The following is a 27,726-nucleotide window of genomic DNA, read 5'->3' as shown; positions in this document are numbered from 1 at the left end:
GCTTGTAAAAAAAAAAGTAAAGTGCAGCCATTATCAACCCACTGCAGGATGGAAGCCTCCTCAACAATTCATGCTGAGGGAAATGGACCATAATCTGCCACGCTGGTCCAGTGCGGGTTGGCAGATCGACCGTATTCAGGGGCTTGAACCCCGGTCTACTCAAAGAGCATGTGCTACTGCACTCCCGCTCCTGACCACTTGGCTACTTAGGCTTGTAAGAACCTTCAACTTTTGTATTACCATGCAAAAAATATACCACTAGCAATTACAAAAATGAATCTTTATTTGATATTAGGTATATTATCTTCCATTATAATTTAGTTCAACTAATACAACAAAACAAGTTTATTTTTTCAAACACTTTACACTGATTAACTGCATTATTTTAAATTTAAAGTGTCATACTTCGGCGTCGTTTTGCTTATTGTTCACGACTGCGCCAATCTGTCCAACTTGGCAGTTTTTTGCAATTTCTAAAAGCTGCTCAGTAGCCGTCGGCAAAGGTATTTTTGCTTCACTTCTTTCAGAAATTGGAAAGCTGCACACATTAATGTGAGTTGGCTTATGGGTAAAGGGGGTCCACACGCCCTGGATACTTGGCGAATCTGTATGCCAAAATTTTCTCAATCTTATAATAGGTAAACCAGACCGACATTTTAAGTATTCCAACCATTTAGCAACATCTTCGCGGGTATAATTTCTGAGATATATATGATCTACATTTCCATTTAAATACTCGGCATAAAAGTATGGATGATGATGGCGACGAGGTTTCAGATACAGAACGATCCCTGGATTTTTTCTGGCAAAATCGACAAGGTCATTTTCAATGAATTCTCGTACTCCTTTGCTGCTACCACCACTTTTGCAAAATTTTACTGTAATTCTCTGTAACTGACACACATACCTTCCAATACCATTTTGAAGAACGCTTTTCACGAAGCCACTAGGTATTGAATAGCTGCTCATTATAACAAGATCACTGCACAAATGTCCGAACTCTTTAGATGAATAACCCTAAAATGGATTTTGTACGGCAAGTTGCGATAGCGCTGCCCTCTAGAGAAAATTTTTCTCGTGTACTTGTAGCACTCGGTGGCTTGTAGTGAAGTACTTTATTACAACATTGCTAGGCTTTTCATCCGATCAGTTGAAAATAGTTTCATTTTATTTTATATTTGCATTGCTATCTAAACTTTGCAATTAATAATAACATTACTTAATTAAAAATGTTCTTTCGGTATAATAATTTTCGCCGTCGAATGGAAATTGCAACGCAGTGCCAGGCTTACTCTCCTCAAGTAATGATCTTTTGAATTATATATACCGTATATAAATAAAATTTACAAAATATTTAAATAGATCTAAAGACTAAATTAAAAAAAAAATGTATATAAATAGTATTAAAGATTAAACCTAGTATTAACTACATTTAGTCTGATGCTTGGCGAAAGCTAGTGTTTGCCAGGTACTGTATCTCATTCTCTATATTTTCGTTATACATATATATGAAGTTTAAGGTATTCTTATTTTTTGAGGCGGTCTCCAGTGCTTCCCCTATGTACCGCGTTATATATATGAAATATTATATTATATATATAATCCGTTATATGAAAATATTAGGATCTTGGGGAAAAAAATGGTCGTAAAGATTAGATTGGCTTACTCGCAGAATTAAAAAAAAAAAAACAAAAAAAAAAAACAAAACCTAATTTCTGTTCATATCCTGAAGACAGCAAGAAGTAACAGCTGCTAATTAGCTGTTAACCGGTGAATCGAAATTATATTATTATTATTATCATTAGCCACATGGTGCAAGGAACCAGTCAAAAAAAAAATTCAGAGTTACCCTGCGCGAGAGAGAGAGAGAAAGAGTCAGAAGTAGAAGGGAATCACCAAGGAAGAGAAGAATGATGATATCCAGCTCAGGACCCTAGGTCTGTGGGTTAGGGCACGGCCACAAGTAAAGTTGGTGCAGGCTTAGCTAGGCTTGCCATAATTGCTGGTTTTATGTTAAATAATTGCACTAATTGCAAAACTTCAATCTGTTGTTGTGGTGGAAGTTGATAGTTTAAATAAATTCAAAGAAGAACTAGAGAAACTATTGGAGGGAATGAATAGGTGAAATGGGAAGGTTTATTTATTTATTTTTTTTGGCTGATGCTGTATAAGCATGCATTCTTGCATCATTTGGCACCGCTAATTCAATTGAATCAAAATGACAAAATAAATTAAATGGAAAAATCAACCATGTTATTTTTCATTTAGAATATATTTTTTTAAATTTAGTACAATAAAATTTTATGAAGAACTTTAACAGCATTCATTTCGTAATTTATCTTTTCAATCTTAAAAAAAAAAAAAAAACAGTGCCAGTAAATCAAAACTAAAGCAAGAGGATAATACTGTACGTGAAAAAAAACAACCTTCCATACAAGCTACATTTCTCAAGGTCGGTGCCACTCACAGGGGAAGTTTTTCCAAGCAAAAACAATGGTGCAGTGTATTTGTTTTACCATATTATTTACTGTAATCAGACATTTTTATTAAAGTGTTCTCACATAATAATATAGAGATAATATATAATTTATCTGCAAAATTTTGATTTTTTTTTTCTGTTTTAAAGTCTTAAGTAGTTTTTAATAATAATAATAATAATAAAATGGTCTTTTTATAGAGAAAACTGTCAACAGTTAAATTGTGACAAAAAGAGAGAGAGAAGAGCCAAATGGCAGCCCTAGCTCCAGCCTACATATTACCACAAAAATGCATGTGAGCACCAAAAAACATCTGGCTGCCCTTAACCCCGGAGCACGTGTGTTGAAGTAAAAATTACCCATTGAATCTTGAAAACAGTGCAACTCTCGAGCAGGCATATACTGCATTCACTACCTTTGACATTTCATCAGTGACATTCCAAGAGGCATTCTCAAGTTGTCTGGAGAACTTCCATGCAAACACTTTTGTTTAGTGCCTGAATAAATTTTACCCAAAATGTGTATTACCATTTTCAGTATTTTTCAATTAAGTAAATTAGGGAAAATAGAATGAAATTGTGTTTCACTGCAGTAGTGCTTGAAAATGATTTGCAAAGAACATTCTGTTCCCTTTTTTTGTGGATATTGTAAATTTGTGTTTAATTATTGTAATTAATTTTTTTCTTTTTGAATATTTTTGCCTGTTGCGTGCACTTGAATTCAATATTTATTGTATTTGAAAAAAAGGCTTGTCAAAGTCATATAATTTGATTTGCAGCTTCCTAGCTTAATGATACATTTACTTGTGGGATGATCTTTCTTCCACACAGCCAAAGTCACAATGAATATGTATGCTCTTCTGGCTTTGGCTGTCCCAAGAATACCCCCCTCCCCCAACAATGTTTAAAATCAGTTGATTATTCATTTACTTAAATTTGGAGGATATAATTTTTGACTCCTCAATATCATAATTTTAGATTACTGTATAGAAGTCCCAACCTTGCATTGTTAGTCATATGAATTTTTAAATGTAGTCTGTGTGACCACACTTCATGTGACAGAAATAAGCTGGGAAGGTTAAACTGTTAATTTATAAAAAGCTATGTCAAGATGAATGATACAACTGTATCAATTTATCTTTTTTTTTTTTTTTAATAAAAACTCAAACGTGAGTGGTATTAGAACCTATAGTACTTAGTACCACGCATGGGTTGAAGGTTGAGAAGATGAAAGAAGATACTTGTTAACATGTAGATTGTAATATTCAGGAAATATGAAAGGAGATTGTTCCAGAAAACAGAGGTTGAAGGATAAATGAGGAAGAAGCAAAGTTGGTTCTGTGAGTTTGAAGTTTAATAGGATGCTGACTGTGTGCAGCATGTGTTTGGGAATTATGGAAGGCCAGTTCAGAAAAATGGTACTCATGGAAGTATCTGTAGAAAAGGCATGCAGCAGAAACAGAACATCTATGAGGCAGAGAGAGAGAGGAGAGACTGTATGGGATGGATCATTAATTAATCTAACTGCCCTCTTTTGAATGGAGTCTAGAAATCTGAGAGAGGTTTTGGGGGCACTGCCCCAGATGCGGGACAATATTCTAGGGTAGGGTGGATCTGAGATTTGTACAGAGTGAATATCAGTTTAGAAGAAAAGTAATACCAAGAGCAAAAGAGAAACTCAGTTATTTAGATGCAGAGGAAGCAATATTTGTAATATGCTTATGCTAAGAGAGATTAGAAGTCAGGGTAATCTCTAATAGAGATTATGTGACCTTGTGTGTCATCAAAGATAATCGTAGGAGCAGAAAAATTGAAATCAAAAATCATTGTATTAATTCATTCTTGAAATAAACTCTAACTGCCACAGATGTTTTTATGACATCTTTTTCCAGAAATTAATAAGAGGAGAAAGGTGGAAAAAACAGATGTTTGAATATGCATGGTTTTTTTCTTTTTTTGTCATTTTTCATATAGTGTATTATTAGGTATTGCTATTAGAGTTCTAATAAGCAGTTTTATGCAAAAATTGTAGAGAGTAGTGCAGTATATTCTGAAGCCCTTCATCTGGAACTTTATTTATAAATGGAAGGTAGTTAACAGTGTTAACTGCCTACCCTCCACAGTTGAATATCAACTATGGAGGCTTGTAATTTGATGGTACCAGTGTGTGTGTGTGTGTGTGTGTGTGTGTGAGAGAGAGAAAAAGAATTAGAATACTATCATCATTAAGTTTTCTCAACTATTTAAAGCCTTAAACACTTCAATCGAATCTCCTCACAAATGGCTGGTTTTCAAGTGCTGCAATTTTCAGAACTGAAGTCGTTTGTGATAAGAGCCCCCATTTCTGTTCTTCTTGGCTAATCTGGTTGCCCTTTGCACCCATTACAAGAACTCCACACCTTTCTTAAAATTAGGTATCAGACCTGTTTGCAGCACTTAAGGTGTGGCCTGACCATTGCCTTATACAATGGGATAATCACCTCCTTCTCACTGCTGGCCAAGTTCCTTTATATCTCTGACAGAACTCCATGAGCTGTATAGCTGTTCTAGAAACCTATCTGCACTGCTCGGAGAACTTCATGTCAGACTGTACAATTACCATAAGTCGCTTTTGTTTTCCACCTCCGGTGGAGAACAAAAGAGACTTAGGGTAATTGTGACCGCTGAGGTGCCTGGTTGCTAAGCTCTGTGGCCCACATAATTGAAATCTTTCCTTGTATGGTTGCCCTTTTACTATCACCATGCTAGTTGCCTGTCTGAACCTTTTCAAGAGGGGATGGACAGAAGACATGGATAGTAATAATAATAATACTATCAGTAATACCAAAAACAAGTATTATGTTAATTATTTTATTTTGTGTAGGGTCTTCAGCTTCTTAAAAGCACAGAACCAACACAGATCATATTTGATGTTCCAAAGGACATTTCTGCACCCACAGGTGTGGCTGCAGCTCCTTCTCCTGCTGATACTTTCAAAATTCCTCCTGGTGTAAAAGGAAATGAGAAGTTTAAAATGCTTCAAAAGAAGTTTCAGGTAGATGGTTTAAAATAATTTATTCATTATTATCATTCACAGTTACTGATATCTGATTATGATTTTGTCATAACATGATTATTTGATTTTTTGCATGAAACCTGACAACAGGCAGTGTTGGTTTAATGAAATTTATTCTTTTTGAAAATATATGGCACTGATTATATTAAATTGATTAAATTTGTGGAGAAATCTAGGAATTAGAGCAGCCTTCCAGATTTTGTTAATATATTCAAGAGAACAGTTCAGTTTTGGGAAGAAGTTACCTTTGCTCTTGTTGAGAAAAGATCAAGAGAGCCATTATGTACTGTCATTACAAGAGCTTCTTAATACACTAACTTTGCTTTGCCAGCATGACAAAAGTTAATGTAACATATCAGTGTTTTTAATTCTTTTTGAAAATATTTGGCTGTATAGTTATTTCTATTCTGCTCCAAGTGAATTCATCCATGTGTACATTCTCTTTTACATATGTTACTAAAGGGTTTGGTTATTTCTTTGCCTCTTTGTTCACAGTTAAAGTCAAACTAAATTGTTTAGTTTTAGATTTGAGTGCTTATTTTATTCATTGCCTCTGGTTTTGGTTCCTAATTTAATATTAGTAGAAGCCAAAAGATGCAAGGAAGCTAAACTAGCAACCTAACTGCACTTCATGGCACCAGGAAGACTTTTTGCGCATGCATTCATATGACCAATATAAAAAATACAGACATCTCATGTTTATGGAATTACTGTATAGCTTCATTTCTAAGGTCTAGAAGATTAATAATTTTGTGAAATTGCATTCCTTATATCAAACAATAGTTTCATCTCTCGTACACTTATTTAAGAATACAGGATATCATTCTGTATTTTTAAATAATGGCAATTCTTCTTATTAAGGTTTGACCTTGGGATGAAGACTCAACCGATGAGTTTCTTTAGCTGCATATCTTCCTGGAGTGTCCAAACTCTATACCAGTCCATTATTTGCAAACATTTATTCTCCTTTGAAAATGCTTAAATAATGGACATACAACTTAATTTCATTAAATTATTAATGACATTATTATTAAAGACATGAAGGTTGGGAGGAGCAAGTGACCAGGTAGGTAACTGATATTTTATATGGTTTATAGCACCCTTGCATCTAGAGGTAAAGAGGTTATGCTTGTAGTTCTGTTACACAAGTCAATGATGAGACCACATTTAGAATATTATGTTCAGGTATGACAGCCACATCTAAAGAAACACTGAGTTTCATGAAAGGATTCAAAGATGAATGCCTCGTCTAGTAAAAACGGCAATGTCATGTATGAAAAGATATCTTCCTGGCACCATGAAGGTATTTAAAGTTTAGCTTACCCATGAACACAACTCTTCTAAAAAGCACCATTATGGCCAAGCAATTTTATAATTTTGGTCGACTTGTCTTTTGGTGGCTCATTTAGTTGTACATTACTGCATTCTCATGTGAATGGTGGATGGGTGCCCGTTCTTTGGTTTGGGCATGGTTTATAACTTGTTTATTGGTGCTAAAATTCATGTATGTAAGTAATTTTAATGTGTGTTTTGTTCAAAAGCAGTACCTTACAAAAATGAAAGGTAAGCCAACTTATCTACTTCAAGGTATATTGGACCTCATAGTCCTTTTATTTAATATCTATAAACTTTAAGCACCGTGACTTAACAAACATCTTTATGTTTAAAGTCTCTAAGCCCTGTAGCTATCGCTATTTGCATTTCCGGTTTTTTAAATTTTAGACATTGGTGTTTTTCAAAAGCTTTCACATTATTAAAGTAAGCCACCAAGTGAAGAGTAAATTTCTGTATTTCTTGAAGTGTATAAAATGTTTCATTAGTAATTTATGAGAGAATAAAAGTTTTTATCTTGACTTTTGAATGTGCAGAGATTAAAACAACATTACTTTTAATAAACATTAAGGCTACTTTTAACAAAAAGCCGTGAGTTAGGGTTGAATTTCAGTGTCTGCAATTCTGCCCAGACACGATAGGAGGGAGTATATGATGAGAGCCTTGTCGATCAATTCGCCCCTGGAGAGATTGTGCAAAGCTCAAGGGGTAGAATTTTTCTCAGCCTGGTCTGTGCTCGTTAACAAGAGAGACTGCTTCTACAGGAATGGGATACACTTAAATAGAAAGGGTGAAAGAATATTTGCTGATGCTATCGAGGCAGAGTTAGGTGGGTCGGAAAACTGCTAGCTTGGGGGAGATACACTGACTAATGGATTAACAGTGGCCGCTGGCAGGGGTAAAAGTGATTCTTGCACTACTTCTATTGAAATGCAATTGAGCAGCAGCCTGGAAAGCAAGGCAATGGAAATTTCCAGGACTGCTGGGAGTCATAGTGGAACAAGTAAATACATGGGCTGTGTTAGGGTAACTAAGAGTAGAAACAGGTACATGTATACTTGCATGTACACCAATGCTAGGAGTATAGTTAATAAATTCGATGAGCTTGAAGTGCTAGTCAAGACATCAAAGGCAGATATTGTTGTGATATCAGAGACATGGTGTCACACAGACATAAGCAGTGCAGAACTGGAATTTGGGGAGTACAATGTGTACAGAAAGGATAGACAGGACAGGAAGGGAGGAGGGGTTATGCTGTTAGTTAAGAAACACAAAATCTAAGGAAGTGCATCCAATTGATGTTGGTGGACAATGCAATGTTGAGTCTGGTGTGACATAAACACTGGGAAAGGAAAAATGAGAGTAGGTGTGTGTTATAGGCCTAATGAATCTGATGAGTATAATGAGCAATTGTGCAGAGAAATAGAGTGGACCAGTAAATTAGAGTGTCTTATAATGGGGGATTTTAATTTCCCGGATATTGACTGGAATTTGTGGGTTGGTCACTCACACACTAGCAAGGCTTTTGTGTATTTATTGGACGATTGTTTTCTACAGCAGCATGTTCAGGAGGCAACTAGAGGGAGTAATACTCTTGATTTGATTATCAGCAGTGATTCTTCATGCATTAAGAATCTGCAGATAAATGAACCACTAGGTGGCAGTGATCACAGTGTGCTGAAGTGGGATTTACTCAAAGAGGTAACTACCATCAAGGGTAAAGGGAAGGGTTTTTGCTTTCGTAAAGGTGACTACAGTGGTCTGAGACAGTATTTAAATTCTATTCGGTGGAACCAACTGATGATGTTACCAACAGCAAAATCAAAATGGAAAGCATTCAAAGAATTAATCATGGAAGCTACTAGGCTTTTCATACCAACAAAGAAATATTGTTCAAGATTTAGGCCTAAATGGATGTCAGATGAACTAATTATACATGTGACAGAGAAGAAAAATGCACGGGATACATATAAATTAACATGTGACACAAAAGCCTATGATAGATATAAGCTGGTCTGTAACCAAGTTACAAAGGAGGTTAGGCAGGCGAAGGCAGATTATGAGAAATCTTTGAAAGGATGCAAAGAAAAACAGCAAAGAGTTCTTTAGTTATGTAAACTCTAGAAGGAAGGGGATTAATCAGATTGGTGCACTTGATATCGATGGTTCTGTTAATGATACTCAGGTAGCTAACAAACTAAATGAATATTTTGCATCGACATTCACACATGAGGAGTTATTCAGGGAGGGAGGGGAATGCCAGAGGTGTATTCAACTCTGGCAGTAAGCTAGATAATCTTGTAATAACTGAGAGTAAGGTGGAGGAGAAATTGTTGAAGATAAACACAAGAAAGGCACCTGGGGTGGATGGAATCTATCCAGTTATATTAAAGGCAGCGGCAAGGAAGTAAGCAAACCCTTAGCCATAATTATGAGAGCTTCCCTGGACTCAGGGAGGTATCAAGGATTTGAGATGTGCAAATGTGACCCCAATCCACAAAGGAGGATCAAAGGGAAACAGGTAATTACAGACCTGTTAATTTAACTTCTGTTTCAGGGAAATTAATTGAGGCACTGGTTAAAGAAGCATTGCAGGATCATCTAGACAAGACTTCAGCTATAGCTCGGACACAGCATGGGTTTGTTAAGGGGGAAGTCTTGTCTGACTAATTTGATTGGATACTATGATGTAGTCACAAAGGAACTGGATGCAAAGAATAACTTTGTATCATATATTTGGATCTTAGAAAAGCCTTTGACAATGTTGCACATGGAAGACTGCTGCACAAATTGGAGCAGTGTAGCATTGGAGGCAAATTGCTGCTATGGATAAAGGGATGGTTGAGTGGGAAAAGACAGAGAGTGGTAATCAATGGACACTGCTCTTTGTGGACTAATGTTATTAGTGCACTAGTGTTATTATCCCTCAGGGTTCAGTGTTGGGTTCATTATTGTTTTCTGTATTTATAAATGATATTGATAATGGTATATCAGGCTAAATGTCCAAGTTTGCAGGTGATACAAAGGTTGGCAGGGTTGTTAATGACAGTACTCGGTTACAACAGGATCTAGAAAAGTTGAGCAGATGGGCTGAGAGGTGGCAAATGAAGTTTAACATTGACAAATGTAAAGTACTACAATGGGAAGCAGTAATCCCAGAGTAACGTATAAACTCTGTGGTCTCACATTGACAGTGGTAGAGAATGAAAAGGACCTGGGGTTTATTGTGCAGGCAGATATGAAGTTTTCTGAGCAGTACAGACAGTCTGCAAGATTAGCTCATGGTGTCTTGTCAATGATATACAGGAATTTTTCTAGCAGAGGTGATTATCCCCTTGTATAAGGCAATGGTCAGACAACACCTTGAGTACTGTATACAGGTCTGGAGGCCTCATTTTAAGAAGGATGTAGAGCTGTTGGAATGAGTACAGAGAAGGGCAACAAGATTAGTGAATGGAACAAAGGGTTGCTCTTAAGTTTTGCAAATTACAGTGTCTGGAGACTAGGCACCAGTGAGGTGATCTGATTGAGGTGTATAAGGCCTTGAATGGTTTGAGCATGCTCAGTGCTGATGGGATTCTTCCTGTTGCTCAGAATAATCGCCTGAGAGGACATAAATTCAAATTGAGGAAAGTCGGTTGTACGATAGATGTGTGAAAGTTTGCCTTTAGCCAGTGGGTGGTTGATTGCTGGAACAAACTTCCATCTGTAGTTGTAGAAGTTGATAGCTTAAACAGATTCAAAGCAGAACTTGACAAACATTTGGAGTGAGTGGATAGGTGAAATAAGGGTTTTTTTTTTTTTTTTTTTTGGCTGATGCTATATAAGCTTGCTTTCTTGTATCATGCCTTTGCTAATGCTAATATTTTTTTCCAGTGAGCACATATCCTTATTAAAAGAAAAAAAAAAAAAAAAAGTGAGCACAGATCTTATTAAAAGATCTGCTCACTCTGCAGTCTATTAACTCTTCATTTCGTAGTAGTCAGGAGCTTGAGTGCAGTAGCACATGCTCCTTGAGTAGACTGGGATTCAAGCCCCTGACTGCTAAATACGGTCGATCTGCCAATCCACACTGGACCAGCATGCAGATTATGGTCCATTTCCCTCAGGCGTCTCCATAGCCAAGTGGGCAGGAGCAGCAGTGCATAGCACACACTTCTTGATTAAACCGGGGTTCGAGCCCGTGACTACCAAATACGGAGGATGCGGAAAGGTTAGGGAATGACCACCGCATATTCTCGGAGCAATATGGCCTTAGTTGCTAATGCTCCTAAAAAAAAAAAAAACCAAAACAACAAACAAACAAACAAACCATTTCCCTCAACATGAATTGTTGAGGAGGCTTCCATCCTATCCTGCAGTGGGTTGATAATGGCTGCAGTTTACCTTTTTTTTTATCTCTTCATTATTCTGACTCTCTGTTATTATTATTGACAAGCATACATGCTCTGTTATGCAGCAGTAGCAATAATAGCTTTGCAAAACAGAAAGAGTAGATCTCCCTGGGCTGAGATTTTCCAGTAAAAATTATATATTTTGCAATATGGGCAATGTATTCTTTGAATCTAGCTCATTTGCGACATCCTCATAGTAGCTAAGCAGTTTGGCCAGATGGAATCTTGCTTTAAGAAATCCATGCTGTGATTGCCTTGGTCCTCCACTCTGATAAAGATGATCTTCTAGTACTTCTGTTGACTCTGTTATTTTGCATCTGTAAAATTTTACAGTCTGTAGTTTCCACTTCATCCTTTGAACCACCCTTGCGAATAGGAGATAAATTTGTACATACGCAATCTATTCCCCTGAATCTAAGGATGTTCCCATTATTGTAGATGAAGTTTTGATTACTGCTTTTGCTTCTTTTAATATAATTGGATATATTCCATCAGCTCCAGGTGCTTTGTTCACTATTAGCTATAGTAGAATTTTTTCCTTTGACTTTCCTTTCAGTTATGAATTTAAGTCCCAATCAATATTAGACAAATATCTGATAACCTAAAAAGTTTATGCATGTATGTAAATGCAAAATATTCAGTTTATCAGCAATCTGTACAGGACCATCAGTAGTTATGTCATTCATATCCAATGGACCAATGCAGTTCATCCCTTTCCTTCTAGTGTTAACATTAGTAAAGAATTCCCTGCTATTTTTGTTTGCACTCCTAGCCAAAGACTTTTCCTCATTTCCTTTATCATGCTTAATGCCAATTCATCAACCTGGGTAAATGACCATTTATATCTACACGTATAAAAAGGATGCAAAATGCACTAATCAATGTGTCAGTAAACTCCTTCGCAGTCTAAGCAAAATTATCCTTTATGATAAAAATCCCTCCCCTGCTTTACCGCTGATGAACACTCTTGCCACCAAACACCCTGTATACAATTTGCAATGCAGAGACTGCCAAAAATCATATATTGGACAAACTGGTAGAAGATTGCTCAAAAGAATTAAAGAACATAAATACAACATAGCCCACAGCCAAATAACAAATTCAGATTCAGCTTTCCACACCTGGTATAAGGATCACCAATGGAATTTCAATAATACCTAAGTCCTATCCATCGACAGATACAGAAAATGCAGACAAAGGATCATTCATTATTGGCAAAATAATATTAACTGAAACAAAGGCATGCAGATAGATAATAACCACATACATATTTTCAAAAGCAGAGTATTAGATCAGATTAATAAATAAAAAAACCCCAATAAGTATATCCCAAAAAGAGAACTCCCTCTTCTATTGTAATCGTGAACCCACCCACACAGTTAAAATGCTTACAAAGGTTAGCCACCAAACAGATGTCTTATCTGACAACATCCAAATCTCTACTTCCATTCTAAATACCCTCAACCTTGGTGACAAACTAACCTAAGATTGGCCCCAGGAGACCTTAACCAGAGTTTCAATCCCAAACTTTCTTAGTTTAAGAGTACAGTACAGAACATATAAATATAATAAATTGTAATCCACAGTCTTGGTACGTGAATCTGATGGTATCGTAAGGGCAGTATCACAGGAGTGTAAGTATTCATAGTTATCCATTTACTTAATGTTAATAGATTTATCATATTAACCAAATTAATAACTAATGTAAAATTATTTAAAATTGTTGAAACTTAATTCTTTACCTGATGTTTGCTAGTAGCTATATGTTAACTAATTCAAGACAAAACATTAACCTTAACGAATAAGAACTGTGTAATTAAATCAACAACCATAATTTAAAATAGCAAGAGCTTAAACTGCCAAGGATTATGACAGAAAATATGTGCTTTAGTCAAGGCTTAATACGACGGTACTCATTTCAATGATCCATTATAGTTACATGAACTGTAAAAAGGGAAAGAAGTTTCTAATTAAAAACTAAAAGCAGAAGTTAAGATTGGTAAACAAGAAAATGTGAATTAAAGAATTAAACACAGAGGAGGGAGAGGAGCACCACGTCATCCTCTAGTCAATTAAAATACTGTAAATGGTTAAAATAGGGGATAAGGTAAGGAGGTTATTGATAAGGCCAATAGTCGGGAACGATGGACTTTCATTGCGATCATCTTCAGTTGGCACTAGAGTAAAATATGGAATAGAGAATCACTGTGAATCTTAAGTACCTGAAATGTTTTGCTGAACACATGATATTTTAACTCACGCGAGATTCCAAATAGGGGAAAAGGAAACCAGAAGTTTGATGTTTAAGACATTGAAGTTGGTATTAAGATGCCACCATTCTATTATGAGGGTTTCGTATTGAAGGAGCTTATAGCTTGAATTTAATTTGATAATAGTAATTGCCGTGTCAACTGGGGGATTATGGTTGTAAATGCACACATGCTGAGAAAGCTCTGTATTTCCTTGTTGCTTTCGAAAACTGTTAATGTGATAGTATGCGTGTGTATTTGCAATGGGAGATAATCCAAATTTGTTGGTAGTGCTTCCGATATAATATGCATTGCAACCAGACTGGCATTTGATTAAATAAACTATATTATTAATATCTTTATATCTTTTGTGTCATATATATGGGTTTCTTTGTATTTGCTAAAGGGGGTTCCTAATTTATTATAAGTGGAAATAAGAAGGAAATATCGGTATTAATAAAAGTTTGACATAGTCGTCTGGCAATCTGATAATGGTAAGGGAGGACGACATGAATATTTGAAATGTTAGATTTCCTTATAACCGAATTGTTAGAATTATTAATCTTATGCTTGACTGCTGAATTGGTTTGATAGGGTGTTTTCTGTAAGATATTTTAGCTCACTAGCCAAATCATCCTGTGAATGGCAGTATAGTCAGTCCTCGTATACCACGATAGTTGCGTTCCTAGAAACCCTCGTGCAATGCAAAATCGTGCAATATAAACAACAAGCCCTATGGTAAAAATGGGGTTAGGTGCCGACCACCCAAGATTGAAACCACATTTGTAACCAAAACATTACCAAACAATAAATAATCGTAATAAAATACTTACGCATTTTATTACGACTATTACATTATAAAATATTGCTAATGCTTTTACTTCTATCGCAAGCAAACTTGTTTTTTGTTTGATTTTCTATCCAAACAGATGACAGCCGTTCCATCTCTTCCAATTCTTTCTGTCTTAATCTAATGATTTTAATTACACTTTGAGTTGTTCCTGCTATAAAAGTTGTTTTTATTTTCTCTGCATTCTTTCTAATTTTCGGTGTTGCCTCATTTAGGTCTGTAGCACGTGCAATATCACATGGTCTTTCATTTCGCTCAAAGCGTTTCACAATTTCATATTTTTTTTCTATCGACATAGGCGGACTGGCCATAAGCCTTACCGGGGAAACCCCGGTGGGCTGGAGGCCGGTGTGATTTTGGCTATAAACCATAGTATGAGGCCACTATAAATTTTCCCGGGTAAGAATTTTTGACCCAGTCCGCCTCTGTTTATCGATATTTCTTTTCTTTCTCTCTCTGAATCTGCAGTGTCTTCACCAGGACGCTTCCTTTTCACACATTTTAAGTATTTTACTCATTTTTAGGGAATAAAGCACAATTACAAAACGAGGAGGCACGCCTGATACACATAAACAAAGCTGCGCGCGTGTAGCAACTGAATAAACAACACCGTAAAGGCTGAGATACACTATTAACACCTCACATTTTACTAAAGCACATTTCTAGGGGTTACTACCATAAAACAATAAAAACAATTTCCAGTTGCATTTCTGCTAGTGGAATCTGTTATAAACTGGTAGTAAACTTGATCTAATTGCATTTGCAATTATACCGATAGCTGGAATTGTGTTGGTTTTTACATTATTTTGGTGAAATGTGTTTCCCCTTCACTGATATAAAAAACATAAAAACATTTTCAGAATCTTCTCTTCATTCCTATTGTGTTGCGTTCGGTTGGGGTGATACTGCGATCGACTGCCATTTCTTGTAAACACAAAGGCGAATCGTGTATAAGCGAATTCGGTTTATGTTATATAAGATATCGTTCCCCTATTTATAAATCATGTATGATCGAATTCGTATAGTGTAAACACGTGTTATACGAGGACTGACTGTATTTTAAAGCATTAAAAACTTGATTATAGAGAATGGAATTTTTTACACTAAGGGGGTGATGTGCATGAAAGTGTAGATATTTAAATGTTTGGTTTTTTTTTTTTTGATTTTCGTACCTAGCCTATTATTTAGCTTATATATGGTTAGGTTAAGAAAATTTGTGTTATTTGTGTCTACTTCCAGAGTGTAGTTTAATCCAGGATGAATTGAATTAAACTTGGAGGTTATTGATGGTAATTTTAACTCCAATTATTAGAACATCAAGGCACCTCCATAGCCAGGTGGGAAGGAGCAGCATTTCGTAGCACACGCTTCTTGATTAGACCAGGGTTCGAGCCTGTCACCACCAAATACGGAGGATGCGGAAAGGTCAGGGAATGATCACCACATATCCCGGAGCAATATGGCCTTAGTTGCTAATGCTCCTAAAAACCAAATAACAAACAACATTAGAACATCATCAGCATAATGGATGTAAAGTTTAATACCTGTTGGGAAAGGTTGAAGAGTTTGATGCTCTATGGTAGCCAGGTATATTTCAGATAGGGGGCAAATATTCCAAGACCCATAGTGAGTCCGAAAATTTGTTCGTACACCTGATCTTGAAAATAGAAATGTCTAGCTCTGATTAATACAGTGATGAGTTCTAAAATACTATCAATGTTAAGTGATGTGCAGCTGGTATTATCCAAAATTAGAAGATCACATAAGGCCTTGTAAAGTATAATCTATGCCAGAATTGGTGTATAGGGACACTATGTCGAAGGAAGCTAACAAATCATTTCCGGAGATCGCAATGGAGTTTATCCATTCGAAAGCTTGGCTTGTATTATAAACTCAAAATTTAGAAGTTTTCATAAGAGGGGAGATGATCTTTACCTGGAACGATGATAAATTTGCAAAGGTAGATTTGCTGTAGGAAATAATCGGATGTAAAGCGTGATCAGGTTTGTGAAGTTTGATACCATACATATGGGGCAAGATATTATTACAGATACCAATTTGTTGTAAAATGTATAAGTTTATTTCGTGGTTTGCTCTTAGCTTCCTAAGTAGGGTGTCTACCTTATTTTTTAACTTTGAACTGGTATAATTACTGTCGATTTTATAGGCTGGGTGTCGGAGAGAATTTGTATTTTATTTATGTAGACCTGTTTATCTAGAATAACAATAGTATTGCCTTTGTCAGCTTTTTGAATAATGATATTAGGGTTATTTTTTTAACTTACATATATTAATTTGTGGATTGGGATGTAAGATGAGAATTTATGATAGCATTAGTTTTGTGAAAAATGCGATTTTTTTTCTGGGTGGTTTGGTCTGTAGTTCTATAATGCAATCTTTAATGGGATAATGTTTACTTTTAACTGTGAAAAATTACTTATAATACCGATTAAAACCAGCGGACTGATTAAAACCATCCTCAAGGCCAGAAAGTTCAGTTGGAGAGAACACTTGGGAAGGAGCAGCAGTGCGTATCACACGCTTCTTGATTAGACCGGGGTTCGAGCCCGTCACCACCAAATATGGAGGATGCGGAAAGGTCAGGGAATGACCACTGCATATTCACGGAGCAATATGGCCTTAGTTGCTAATGCTCCTAAAAAAAAACCAAACAAAACAAACAACAGAACACTTGGGATGAAATATTGATGACAGGTAAGTAAGGCTTGAGGTGTATTTGTGTAAGCGTATTCTATTTCCTGGAATGCTTTTGGTTAACAAGGTTAATTTCAGTGTTAATGCACATGTTGTTTAAGTCAACAAACTTGATCCATTCTGTGGGGACCATGCTTTTTTTTAAATTAAATTTTAGATAATGTATATGATGTAAAAGTTTATAATTATTCTGGAACCTATTTCATAATTCCTCTTGAAAGTTGATTGATGAGTGAGGTGTGGATATTTGTTACAAACATATTTAGTGCATACGCAAGCAAATTTGAGAATTATATTATACAAGAGGCATTTTTGGAGAAATGAAATATGCAATTTAGTTACAAAATATTTAACGAAAATTTTTGTGAACAACCTGTCTATTGACCGTGTCAGCATTCATTTTTTGGGGTTTGAGAAGGGATTCAGAGTATTCAAAGTATTTTATTAAATTTTTGTGGGCTCCAGGGTTTCTCCTATCCGCCGCTAAAAGGTAACAATATACATTGTGTACAATTTAAAGCAACTATATACAATGATAATGATACATAAATGCTATTTACAATGATAATGATACATAAAGGCTATTTACAATGATAATGATACAAAATAAACACTGGGCTTTGGAGTCCAGCAGACTGATTAATACATCAGGTAAGAGAATCCAAAAACAGAAACAGTCTACAAACAAGCCAAAGTGATCAGTTCCCAACAACGAGCTGAGCATTACAAAGATTTATACTTCAAAAGAATAGTTACAATTTCTGGTTTCCAAAACAAAAGAAAGGGCTGTAAACCCTTCCACCTAAAATTCAAAAAACCCAGTAAAGTCTTTCCAACTAACCGACAGACGTCAGTCTTTTACTATCAATTAACATTAAGTTAGTATTTTACCGAACCTCAGGAGTAAGAATTCTTTTCCTCCATTTAAACATTTTCTCTGCATAGGTGGAGAAGGCAGCCTGATACTGAGGACAGGTAACTAATCATGGCAGTTCAGAGCAATCGAGTACATTTGTGAGAAGTTGAAAGTCCAGACTTAAATCATCATACAGAGGACAATGAAAGACAAGGTGCTCAACAGTTTCTTGAGCACCACAACTGCAGATAGGAGTGTTACTTAATCCTAATGAGAACAATTTAGAGTTAAGACTGCCATGACCGGTATATAGAAACGTAACATATAAGCCAAGATTGAACCAGTCCATTTTTTTATCATAATCAGCAATGTTGGGAAAGAACCTAAAGGTCTCCCTACCCAGGGAGAAGTAGACCAAGTATTTTGCCACTCTCTACAACATTCACTTCTCTTTCTTGTAAGTCAGTATTATAAGTAACACCATTTAGAACCACAGGAACATTTTTTCTTCTACAATATAAAAGATAGTGTAACATTACTTCATATTGGATTGGCAATCGATGACTGAGGACGTGGAGAGCAATTGTAGAGACAGTTCGATGAGCTCTACTTACAGCGAGAAGAAAAAATCTTTGTGCTTGAGTAAGATATTTTTGAACAAGGGAATTATTAATTCTATATCCACAGGCCCCAGCTGCATAACACACAATTGATATAAATATACAAGAGCAGTAAAATTTAATAGACTATTTTTTTACACCAAAAGTACTCTTGGTAATTTTAATAATTTTATAGCTTTTATTTTCTGAAGTACATATTTTGCATGATAATTAAAATTAAGATGGTCATCCAAATAAATTCCTAAGTATTTATGCTGCCTAGTACTCCTAATCATTTCTCCATTTAGCTTAATAACAGGTGTTCTATTCATGTCAAGGAAGCCCTTTAGCAACATTTGTTTTGTTTTTTTAGTTGAGATTTGAAGTTTATATGTTTGACAATAGATATTCAAATCCTCGAGAACTTCATTTGCTCTGTGCTCAAGCTCCCTGCGGGAATTACCAAAAATCAGAATAACAAGGTCGTCTGCATAAGCGAGCTGAAGGTGATCGAGAGCCACCCATCAAGGACCATATTCCAGCACACAGGGCCAAGAACAGAGCCCTGAGGGCAGCCCCTAGTTACAGATCTTGTGACAACAAAATCCTGAAGTGACTGTGATGCTGCGAAAATCAAAATAATTTGAAAGGAGGCAGTAAATGGGAGCAGAGACCTCGGCCTTTCTGGACTTCACCAGGACACTCGGCCACCAAATAGTGTTGAATGTCCCTTTGAAGTCAATAAAGAGACCCAGGACATATTTTGAACAGTATTCAGAACCTGACAAATAGCATCAACAGAAGACCTTCCACGGGTAAAGCTGAATTGAAGTGGGGAACTTAGATTTTAACCATTTTTGAGTCAAGGATAAGATTAATAATTCTAACAATTCTGTTATAAGGAAATCTAACATTTCAAATATTTATGTCGTCCTCCCTTGCAATTGTCAGACGACTACATCAAACTTTCATTAATACAGATATTTCCTTAATTTTTTCCACTTATAATAAATTAGGAACCCCTTTAGGAAATACCAGAAAACCCACGTATATGACATGAAAGATATTAATAATATAGTTTATTTAATCAAATGCTAGACTGATTGCAACACAGATTGAACTAGACTGATTGCAACTAGACTGATTGTTCTATCGCAAGCACTACCAACAAATTTGGATTTCCACCATTGCAAATACAACAGCTTTTGAACGCAATAATTGCACAATTTCCATCATTGCACATTAACAGCTTTTGAACGCAACAAGGAAATACGGAACTCTCTCAGCACGCGTGCACTCACAACCATAATCCCTCAGCTGACATGGCAATTACTATTATCAAATTAAATTCAAGCTATAAGCTCCTTCAATACAAAGCCCTCATAATAGAATGGTGCCGTCTTAATACCAAATTCGATGTCTTAAACACCAAACTTCTGGTTTCCTTTTTTCCCCTATTTGGAATCTCGTTCGGGTTAAAATACCACGTGTTTAGCAAAACATTTCGGTTACTTAAGATTCACAGTGACTCCCTGTTCCATAGTGCTCTAGTGCTAACTGAAGATGATTGCAACGAAAGTCTGTCTTTCCCGACTAATGGCCTTATCTCCTATTTTAACCATTTACAAGTATTTTATTTGACAACTAGAGGATGATGTGATGCTCCTCTCCCTCCTCTAGGCTTAATTCTTTAATTTACATTTTCTTGTTTATCAATCTTAACTTCTGCTTTTAGTTTTTAATTAGAAACCTCTTTCCCTTTTTACAATTCATGTAACTATAATGGATCATTGAGGTGAGTGCCATTGTATTAAACCTTGACTAAATTACATATTAAATCAACAAGTAATAATATGTAATCAAAATCAACAACTTTATGAAACTTGTATCACCATAATTTACCACTTTTTCAGTGTCTTCATAGTCACTGAAGAAGTGGTACAGAAAGTACGAGAAGCGTGAGAATGATCTGCAATTCTTTAAGAGGAATTCACTCCACGCAGTTTAAGTGCTCATTATTGCACCACTTTCCAGATCTAGAAATATTCTTTTACTGAGTGAACCACCAACCCATGACTTCCAGTTGCTATCTGGAAAGTTAAAATCCCTCATGATAAGACATTCTGATTTCCTGCTCCACTCTTTTTGTCCATATAGTTGCACATTTACTCATAATAGCCGGTTGCCTGTTTTTCTATTCTGTTTGTCACACCAGACTGATTCAGTATTACAATGGCAACCTGCATCTATTGGTTGTACTTTTTTAGAATTTATGTGCTTCTTAACAAAGTTCATAATTCCTCTCCTTGGAATGTCCTTTCTGAATACATAATTGCTTTATTCAAATTTTACATAACCAGTATCACTGACACCTTGTGTTATACTTATGCCAGTCAGCATTTGATGACTTAACCAAACACTTAAAACTTGGAAGATTAATTTACTATACTACTAGCATTTGTGTAAGTAAATTTAGTTCCTGTTTATATTTTTAATAATTCTAACACAGTCCATGTAATTGCTAGTTCCATGTGAATCCTGAGCAGGCCTTGTAATCCTGTCTTTACTTCCCAGGCTATTGCAATGCCCAATAGAAGCAGTACAAAAACGAATTTCACCTGTGCTTATGGCTGTCATCAAACTATTAACTCCTGTATCCCACCAAACTAGTAGTTCTCTTAACCATCTAATCCTGCTCAATAGCAGTTAATGCCTATTAATACCAAGGACTGCTCTATAAAAGCTGTCATTGTTGTTAGCAAGCAATGGCCATGCTGAGAAAAATTCTATCCTACAAGCTTTGCACAGTCTCATGGATTAATGAAACATGAATTTCAGGATTCGTGCAGTGTAGTTTTGACTTCATATGGATGTTGAGATAATAGGTATGTTCTTGATGGAATTTTGTGTTGTGTGATCATTTGTATGAAATTTTGGGATGTGTCTATTGCTTGAATAAGAAAAAAAAAATAAAATAAATAATTTTTTTAAAGTTAAAATGAAACATAACATTAATTGTACAACTGTGTCTATTTAAAAAAATATATATTGATGGCATAGGCGTATTTCATGCCTATTTATGTAAAATTAGTATTTTACATCCCTTCTAACAGTTTGTCTAGTTCTTCCTTGAATTTATTCAAACTATCCACCTCTACAACAAGAGATGGAAGTTTGTTCTAACAATAGACCACACACTGGCTGAAGGCAAATTTTTGCACATTTATTCTACACATTCTTCCTCAGTTTGAATTTATGCCTCCCCCCCTCGTGTGTAGTCTGAGCAAGAGGAAAGATTCCATCAGCATTGAGCTTACACAATCCATTCAAAGCCTTAAGCACCTCAGTCAGATCTTGCATTTGCCTAGTCTCCAGGTGTTGCTGTTTGCAGAACTGAAGCCTTTCTTGGTAAGAGTATCTTTTTGTTTCCCTCAATAAACTCATTTCTCTTCTCTACACCCATTGCAATAGCCCCATGTCCTTCCTAAAATGAGGTCTCAAGTATCTGTATGCAGTACTCAAGATGTGGCCTTATATAATGGGATTTTTTTTTAGCATTTTTGCAATTTTTTATTTTAATCCTAGCATCTTAGGCAGCTGCCTAGCAGCTGGGTCTAAGGAATTTGTTGACCACTAATTTTAGAATTATATGTACATTTACTTTCTTACAATTCATATTTACATTAATTTTGTTAATGTTATCTCTAAAGTCTGTTGTATTTTATCAAACTTATTTTATTTTTCAGGCACCAGGTAATATTCCTATACATCTTAAAGGTGGTCCTATGGATCGTTACTTGTATGTTGCAACACTTGGTTTGTGTGGTATAGGAGTGATGTACTACATTTATATAGTATATCAAATGGCCAGGCCTAAAAAAGTAACATAATTTTTCATTTAGAAAATTTTTAAATAAAAATAGGTACAAATTTTTATCTTCTGTGGAACTACTTAAAAGGAACATAGGACATTAGATGCTTCCATCAGAATAGATATCCCAGTAAATATAGCTAAAGTGATGTGATGCAGTGTATCATTGACATGTTGATAAAGGCAGTCTTAAGTCTCATGTCATAGAAAACATTAAATTTGATAGTTAGCAATTCACACCAAAATGCATTCAGCCTCATTTTTATCCCTGTTTTACATTAGCAGAAATGTCACTTTGTAATAAGTTTAAATATGAAATAGGAAGAATATGCTTTTCTTGTAAGTAAAACGATGTTGAACGTTTACTGCATAGAGACAAAGAAGTTTAGAAGAAAGTTTAAAAGTAAAATAAATTTCAACATATTTGCACTGCAATATATTTTAAATTCTTGAATTCTTAATTGGCAGCTTTGGACATAAAAAAAGGGGGGTTAAAAATACTTGCATATTGTTTGTCTGTCTTACAGATCTACAACCCTTACATTCTAGACATGCACAACTCCACAATGGTTTTAGGGCTCTAGCAGCAATATGTAATCTTTTTACTCCCCCTCCCCCCCCCATTTTTCCCAAAGCTATTGATGAAGGGTTCAAAGGATTCATAATCATATATAACAGTTTAAATATAATATAATTTTGAAATTCTCTAGTAATTCTAAATACAATATATGTCAGCAGCCCATGGAGAACTCTCACATAGCCACCCATAAATGTGGCGCCTCCGTAGCCAGGTGGGAAGGGGCAGCAGTGCGTAGCACACGCTTCTTGATTAGACCAGGGTTCGAGCCCATCACCACCAAATACGGAAGATGCAGAAAGGTCAGGGAATGACCACCGCATTTCCCGGAGCAATATGGCCTTAGTTGCTAATGCTCCTAAAAACCAAACAAAATAAACAAACAAACAAACCCATAAATGTATGTTTAAATGTTATAAAAGTATTTTTTTTTTATTTTAAGGCAAAAATGTTTTATGGTTTAGCAGCCACATCTGGTGGTGAAAACTGTAAGTGTAATTATGGGCAGAATTATACAGCAATAAAGTTCTCATTCGAAACTTGGGCTGTTTGGGTGGATTTCCTTCGAAGTAGTCTATTTCATATTGTATACACTGAAACCAGTGATTCAACTTCTGAAAAGATTCCTTGTGCTTGTTTTGAAATTATTAATATTTCCTGCATTATGTTCCAAATAACTTCCTCAATTGTTGTAGATCTGTGACCTTTCAAGGGCTCTAAGCTTGGAAAACAAAGAAAAAAAAAAACACCCCACAGGGAGCTAAACTCAGATGCAGTACCACAGTGATGGAGTGCTTCACAAGAAATTCTTGAATGGAAAGCACTGATTGTGTAGAGGTGTCATGATGTCAAAAGTCATCTTTAGGGAATTAGCAGCCATTTTCTTTTAATAGTACATGCAATTGCTGTACAACTAGTTTTGTAGTATTCCTGATTCATTTTGACTGTGTTGAACAAATTCATGATGAACAGTGCCCTGCAAGTCAAAAAAGGAAATACATTACATGATCTTTGCATTTGATCAAATTGGCCTTGCTTTTTTTGGGGTCTTGGAGAAGACTGGATTTCCATTGAGAGACTGGGACTTTAGTTCCGGGTAATAAGTACTCATGATTTATCATCACTAATGATGGAAGAAACAAAGCATTGGTCAACAGTAGCAAGTTGATGAAGATCCCGATGTGCAAGAATCTGCACCTCTGTCTGAAATCTTACTGAGGATATGAGGTACAAACTTGTCTGAAATGCATTGCATTTTCTGTTAAAATTGATTAACATATCCCATACCAAATTCACCAGCAACTTTTCATATAGTTAAATGTTGATCACCTCTAATCAAATTGAGTGATTTGAACTTGAAGGACAGCCAGAGAGAGAGGATCACTTTTGACAGACAAGCAACTTTCTTCAAACTCTGTGGACAATTGAATAGTCTTCAAATGATGTAATGTCTTCTTCAAAAGCTGTTTTTTAATATTTTGTGTATTTCTGTTGCACTTATCCTTAATTTTAAATGAAATTTGATGCAAATTTGCTACTCAGTAAAATTGCCCAGTTTAAATGCAACGAAACATGCAAAACACTTTTTATTCAACATATATTAATTCATTCAGACTACAGATAAAAGGCGATTAACACGTTACTCTGTCTAGATGAGGCACCGAATATGTTATGACAAGTCACAACTTGCTATGATGCTAGTTTCAAGATACAGGTTTTGATACTTTTTCTTATAAAAATAGTAAACTACTTACTAATTTAGTCAGTTTTTTACCTCCTGTGTGTTGTGTGGCACACAAAATCTTTTTTTATGGCATGCACAAAATCTTTTTTTATGGCATGCAAAATTTTTTATTTTTGTCACGGTGAAAAAAGGTTCACCATAGTTGGGGCAGTGGATTCATCATCCATGAGAAATTAAAGAAGTTATGAGGCCTCTTCAGTCTGAAAGACTTTAGACTCCCCCCCCCACCCCAGTTAGAGGAAAGGAGATGGGGTAGAGTTCCCACCTAAGCTATTCTGGGTATTTGTTCTAGATAACATCATTTGAACTAGCACAATGTGATTTAAATAGTTGACTTGTCAAAAAAAAAATTCTCCTTAAACAATAGCAACAGTGTTAAATTTTATAGCCTAAAAAGGAAATTAGAGGTCTAAAATTATTTTATTTTAAATTTAAATTAAAAATGTGATGGACAAGGCCTGACATAGCTGAGTGGTTAGTGTAGTACAGTAATACATGCTTTTGTGTTGACCATGGTTTGAGTCCACCTTACTATTAATTACATTACTGTATTTAATGGTCAGTGCATATGTGGTCATTAAATACATTATTTAATGACCATATGTGGTCTTCCCAGGATATAAACAGAAAATTAATCTATCTATAAAGATGCATCATTATTATTATTCATATCCCCTCCTGTTATACCCAGTGGGTTGAGCATGTGGGTCACCATGCCAGTACTAACATATTGATTATACTAACATAATATAACATGATTTGTATTAACATAATATATTTGTAACATTTATAACATGATTTGTACTAACAATATATTGGTATTAATGCCCCCCCCCCCAAAGCTTGTGTTGATAACCATAAGAGTATTGTCTGTAGAAATGATTGTTCACAAACTGATTTGCACGTTTTGTGGGCTGTAAGCTATTATCTTCCACCTGAAATTGACAAACTAGCCTTGAACGAATAGCTCTTCAGAAATTCCTCCACCACTCAAGAGATTTGTACTAACTTACCATACCAACCAGACATAAGATCAGATTTTCCCCCACTATTCTATTCTACACTACTTTGAATATCTGTTTAGCTGATATCTCATCCCTTCTACAGGGTTGGTCAGAAGCAACTGATACAATTTTGATGGTAAAAAAGTTTTATTGAAAAAATTAGAAAAAAAATCACTGACACGTATTTGAGAGTTTTATTTTAAGTACAGAGTGCAATAAATGTGCTTTTCCCAACATCGTGTGTTCTTGGACACATTAAGCAATCATCCTAACTTTGCAGGGCATTTTTTTGTCAAAATGATTAGTTATGAACTTCTCTAACTTCCGCGATCACGCTAGATTACAAACAGAACATTTTTCATGTTATCTACCTTTACCACAAAGCCATGTGATAACTTCTTCAAATAGTTGATTACCCTTTGACTAAAGAACAAAATTTCTTTACTTCCCTTAATTTGAATTTGTTCCCTTGCTTGCATTAACCTAGAAAGGTAAAATATGCCTCCACCACTAACCTCTTGCAGTCCAGTATTAAGTCCAGTACAAAGGTGGCAGATCCTCAAAACAACTTTCGGCACTAGTCCATTTTAAAATTGAAAAAATTGATTACTTGAAATGCAATGTTCAAAACTTATTTATTTTTGGGGTTTGTGTGAGTTAATATATGAAACTACATGATAAAATATTTTAAAAACTCTTCAGACATTTTAAATGTTAATTATTTGTATGATTTTAGCATGTGGTATTTCTTGAAACTTTCAAATCCTGCATTCCTGGTTTTCTGGAGCATGTCTCTCACAATACCAAACTAACTATTTCTTTTCTCCACTTTTAATATTACATATTGCAGTCTTTCTTATTATTATGATTCTTATCTTTCATTACAGAATTATAAGGGACATTCAGTTTATCTTCTGCATTTACTTCCCTTAATTTGAATTTGTTCCCTTGCTTGCATTATTGACACGTATTTGAGAGTTTGCTTGCTTGCTTGAATTCATAGCCTTTTTCTAGAAAGGATGTTCTTATTTCAGACATCTCCTAGTAATTGAATAAACAATTTCCTTTAAAAATACTTGTGCCAAAAGTTGGTTTGAGGATCTGCCACCTTTGTTTTTTTTTTTTTAAATCACATCATCACAGGTCTTTTTCATCCAGTGTGTGGAGGATGGCCAATCTACCAACTGTGTTATCCACAAGGGACATCACCTTTGTTAAGATGAAGCTGTTCACAATTGAGACTTCTGAAAGCCAGAAAAACAACTTCCTTCACCATTACACTGATTTTTGACTGAATGAATAAACAAACACAGTAATGGTCAGCTTTAGACAGATTAATTACCTAACCATTCAAAAGAAAAACTGCAACAGAGATAAAACCACCACCACTCTATGACCATGTGAGAAAACTTATAACGAAATCAGGCGACAACTCAGTGTTGTTATGGGCCTATATAAGAGCTTGAAGGACAGGGTGGATGCCTTCAAAGGATTTAAAGTGAGGGGGCCCATCAAGCTCTCAGCTGCCCACATCAACGGCAGAGCTTGCACTTGGTCATCACGCAACACAGTGGCAACCCCCAAGGCAGAATGCGCTGGTCCCACAGGAACTAGTAGTTGTTGGTGACTATTGTCAGGGAAACGGGGAATATGCTTTGTAAAAAGGATAGGTGGAACAGGACCAGGGTATGTCTGCCAGGGGCAAAGGTTGATGACATTGTAGAACGGATATCATCTTTTAAGGGCACAAAAGGTGATATAGTTGTACACGTTGGCACTAATGATATTAAGAGTAGGAGACCGGCAGAATTACTTAACAAGTACAGGCCACTGTCGAAAAAAAGCCGTGAATTAGGGTTGAATTTGAAAGTGTCTGCAATTCTGCCCAGGCACGATAGGAGGGAGTATATGATGAGAACCTTGTCGATCAATTCAGCCCTGGAAAGACTGTGCAAGGCTCAAGGGGTAGACTTTTTTTCAGCCTCATCTGTACTTGTTAACAGA

At 35.7% G+C, this 27,726-nt stretch overlaps 2 protein-coding genes across 2 annotated transcripts; one reads left to right on the top strand and one right to left on the bottom strand.

The window, feature by feature from the left end:
- Positions 1 to 265: 265 nt before the first annotated feature.
- On the bottom strand, positions 266 to 5,267 carry mRpL43 (mitochondrial ribosomal protein L43). The gene is made up of 2 exons (XM_090370827.1): positions 5,239 to 5,267; positions 266 to 946 (listed from the first exon to the last, which is right to left on the bottom strand). The coding sequence occupies exons 1-2, from the start codon at positions 5,265 to 5,267 to the stop codon at positions 400 to 402; spliced, it is 576 nt and encodes a 191-aa protein (XP_090226953.1). The 3' UTR covers positions 266 to 399.
- On the top strand, positions 1,100 to 22,747 carry LOC150088626 (cytochrome c oxidase subunit 7A2-like, mitochondrial). The gene is made up of 3 exons (XM_090370828.1): positions 1,100 to 1,301; positions 5,340 to 5,510; positions 22,273 to 22,747. Exons 1-3 carry the CDS (start codon positions 1,230 to 1,232, stop codon positions 22,414 to 22,416), a joined length of 387 nt encoding a protein of 128 aa, XP_090226954.1. The 5' UTR covers positions 1,100 to 1,229; the 3' UTR covers positions 22,417 to 22,747.
- Positions 22,748 to 27,726: the final 4,979 nt, after the last annotated feature.

This window comes from Mastigoproctus giganteus, chromosome 3, assembly GCF_048544385.1.
Source record: "Mastigoproctus giganteus isolate SK-2022 chromosome 3, ASM4854438v1, whole genome shotgun sequence".
Lineage (NCBI taxonomy): Eukaryota > Metazoa > Arthropoda > Arachnida > Uropygi > Thelyphonidae > Mastigoproctus > Mastigoproctus giganteus.
Note: the sequence above shows the minus strand (reverse complement) of the source record. Positions and strands in the feature narration are given on the sequence as shown.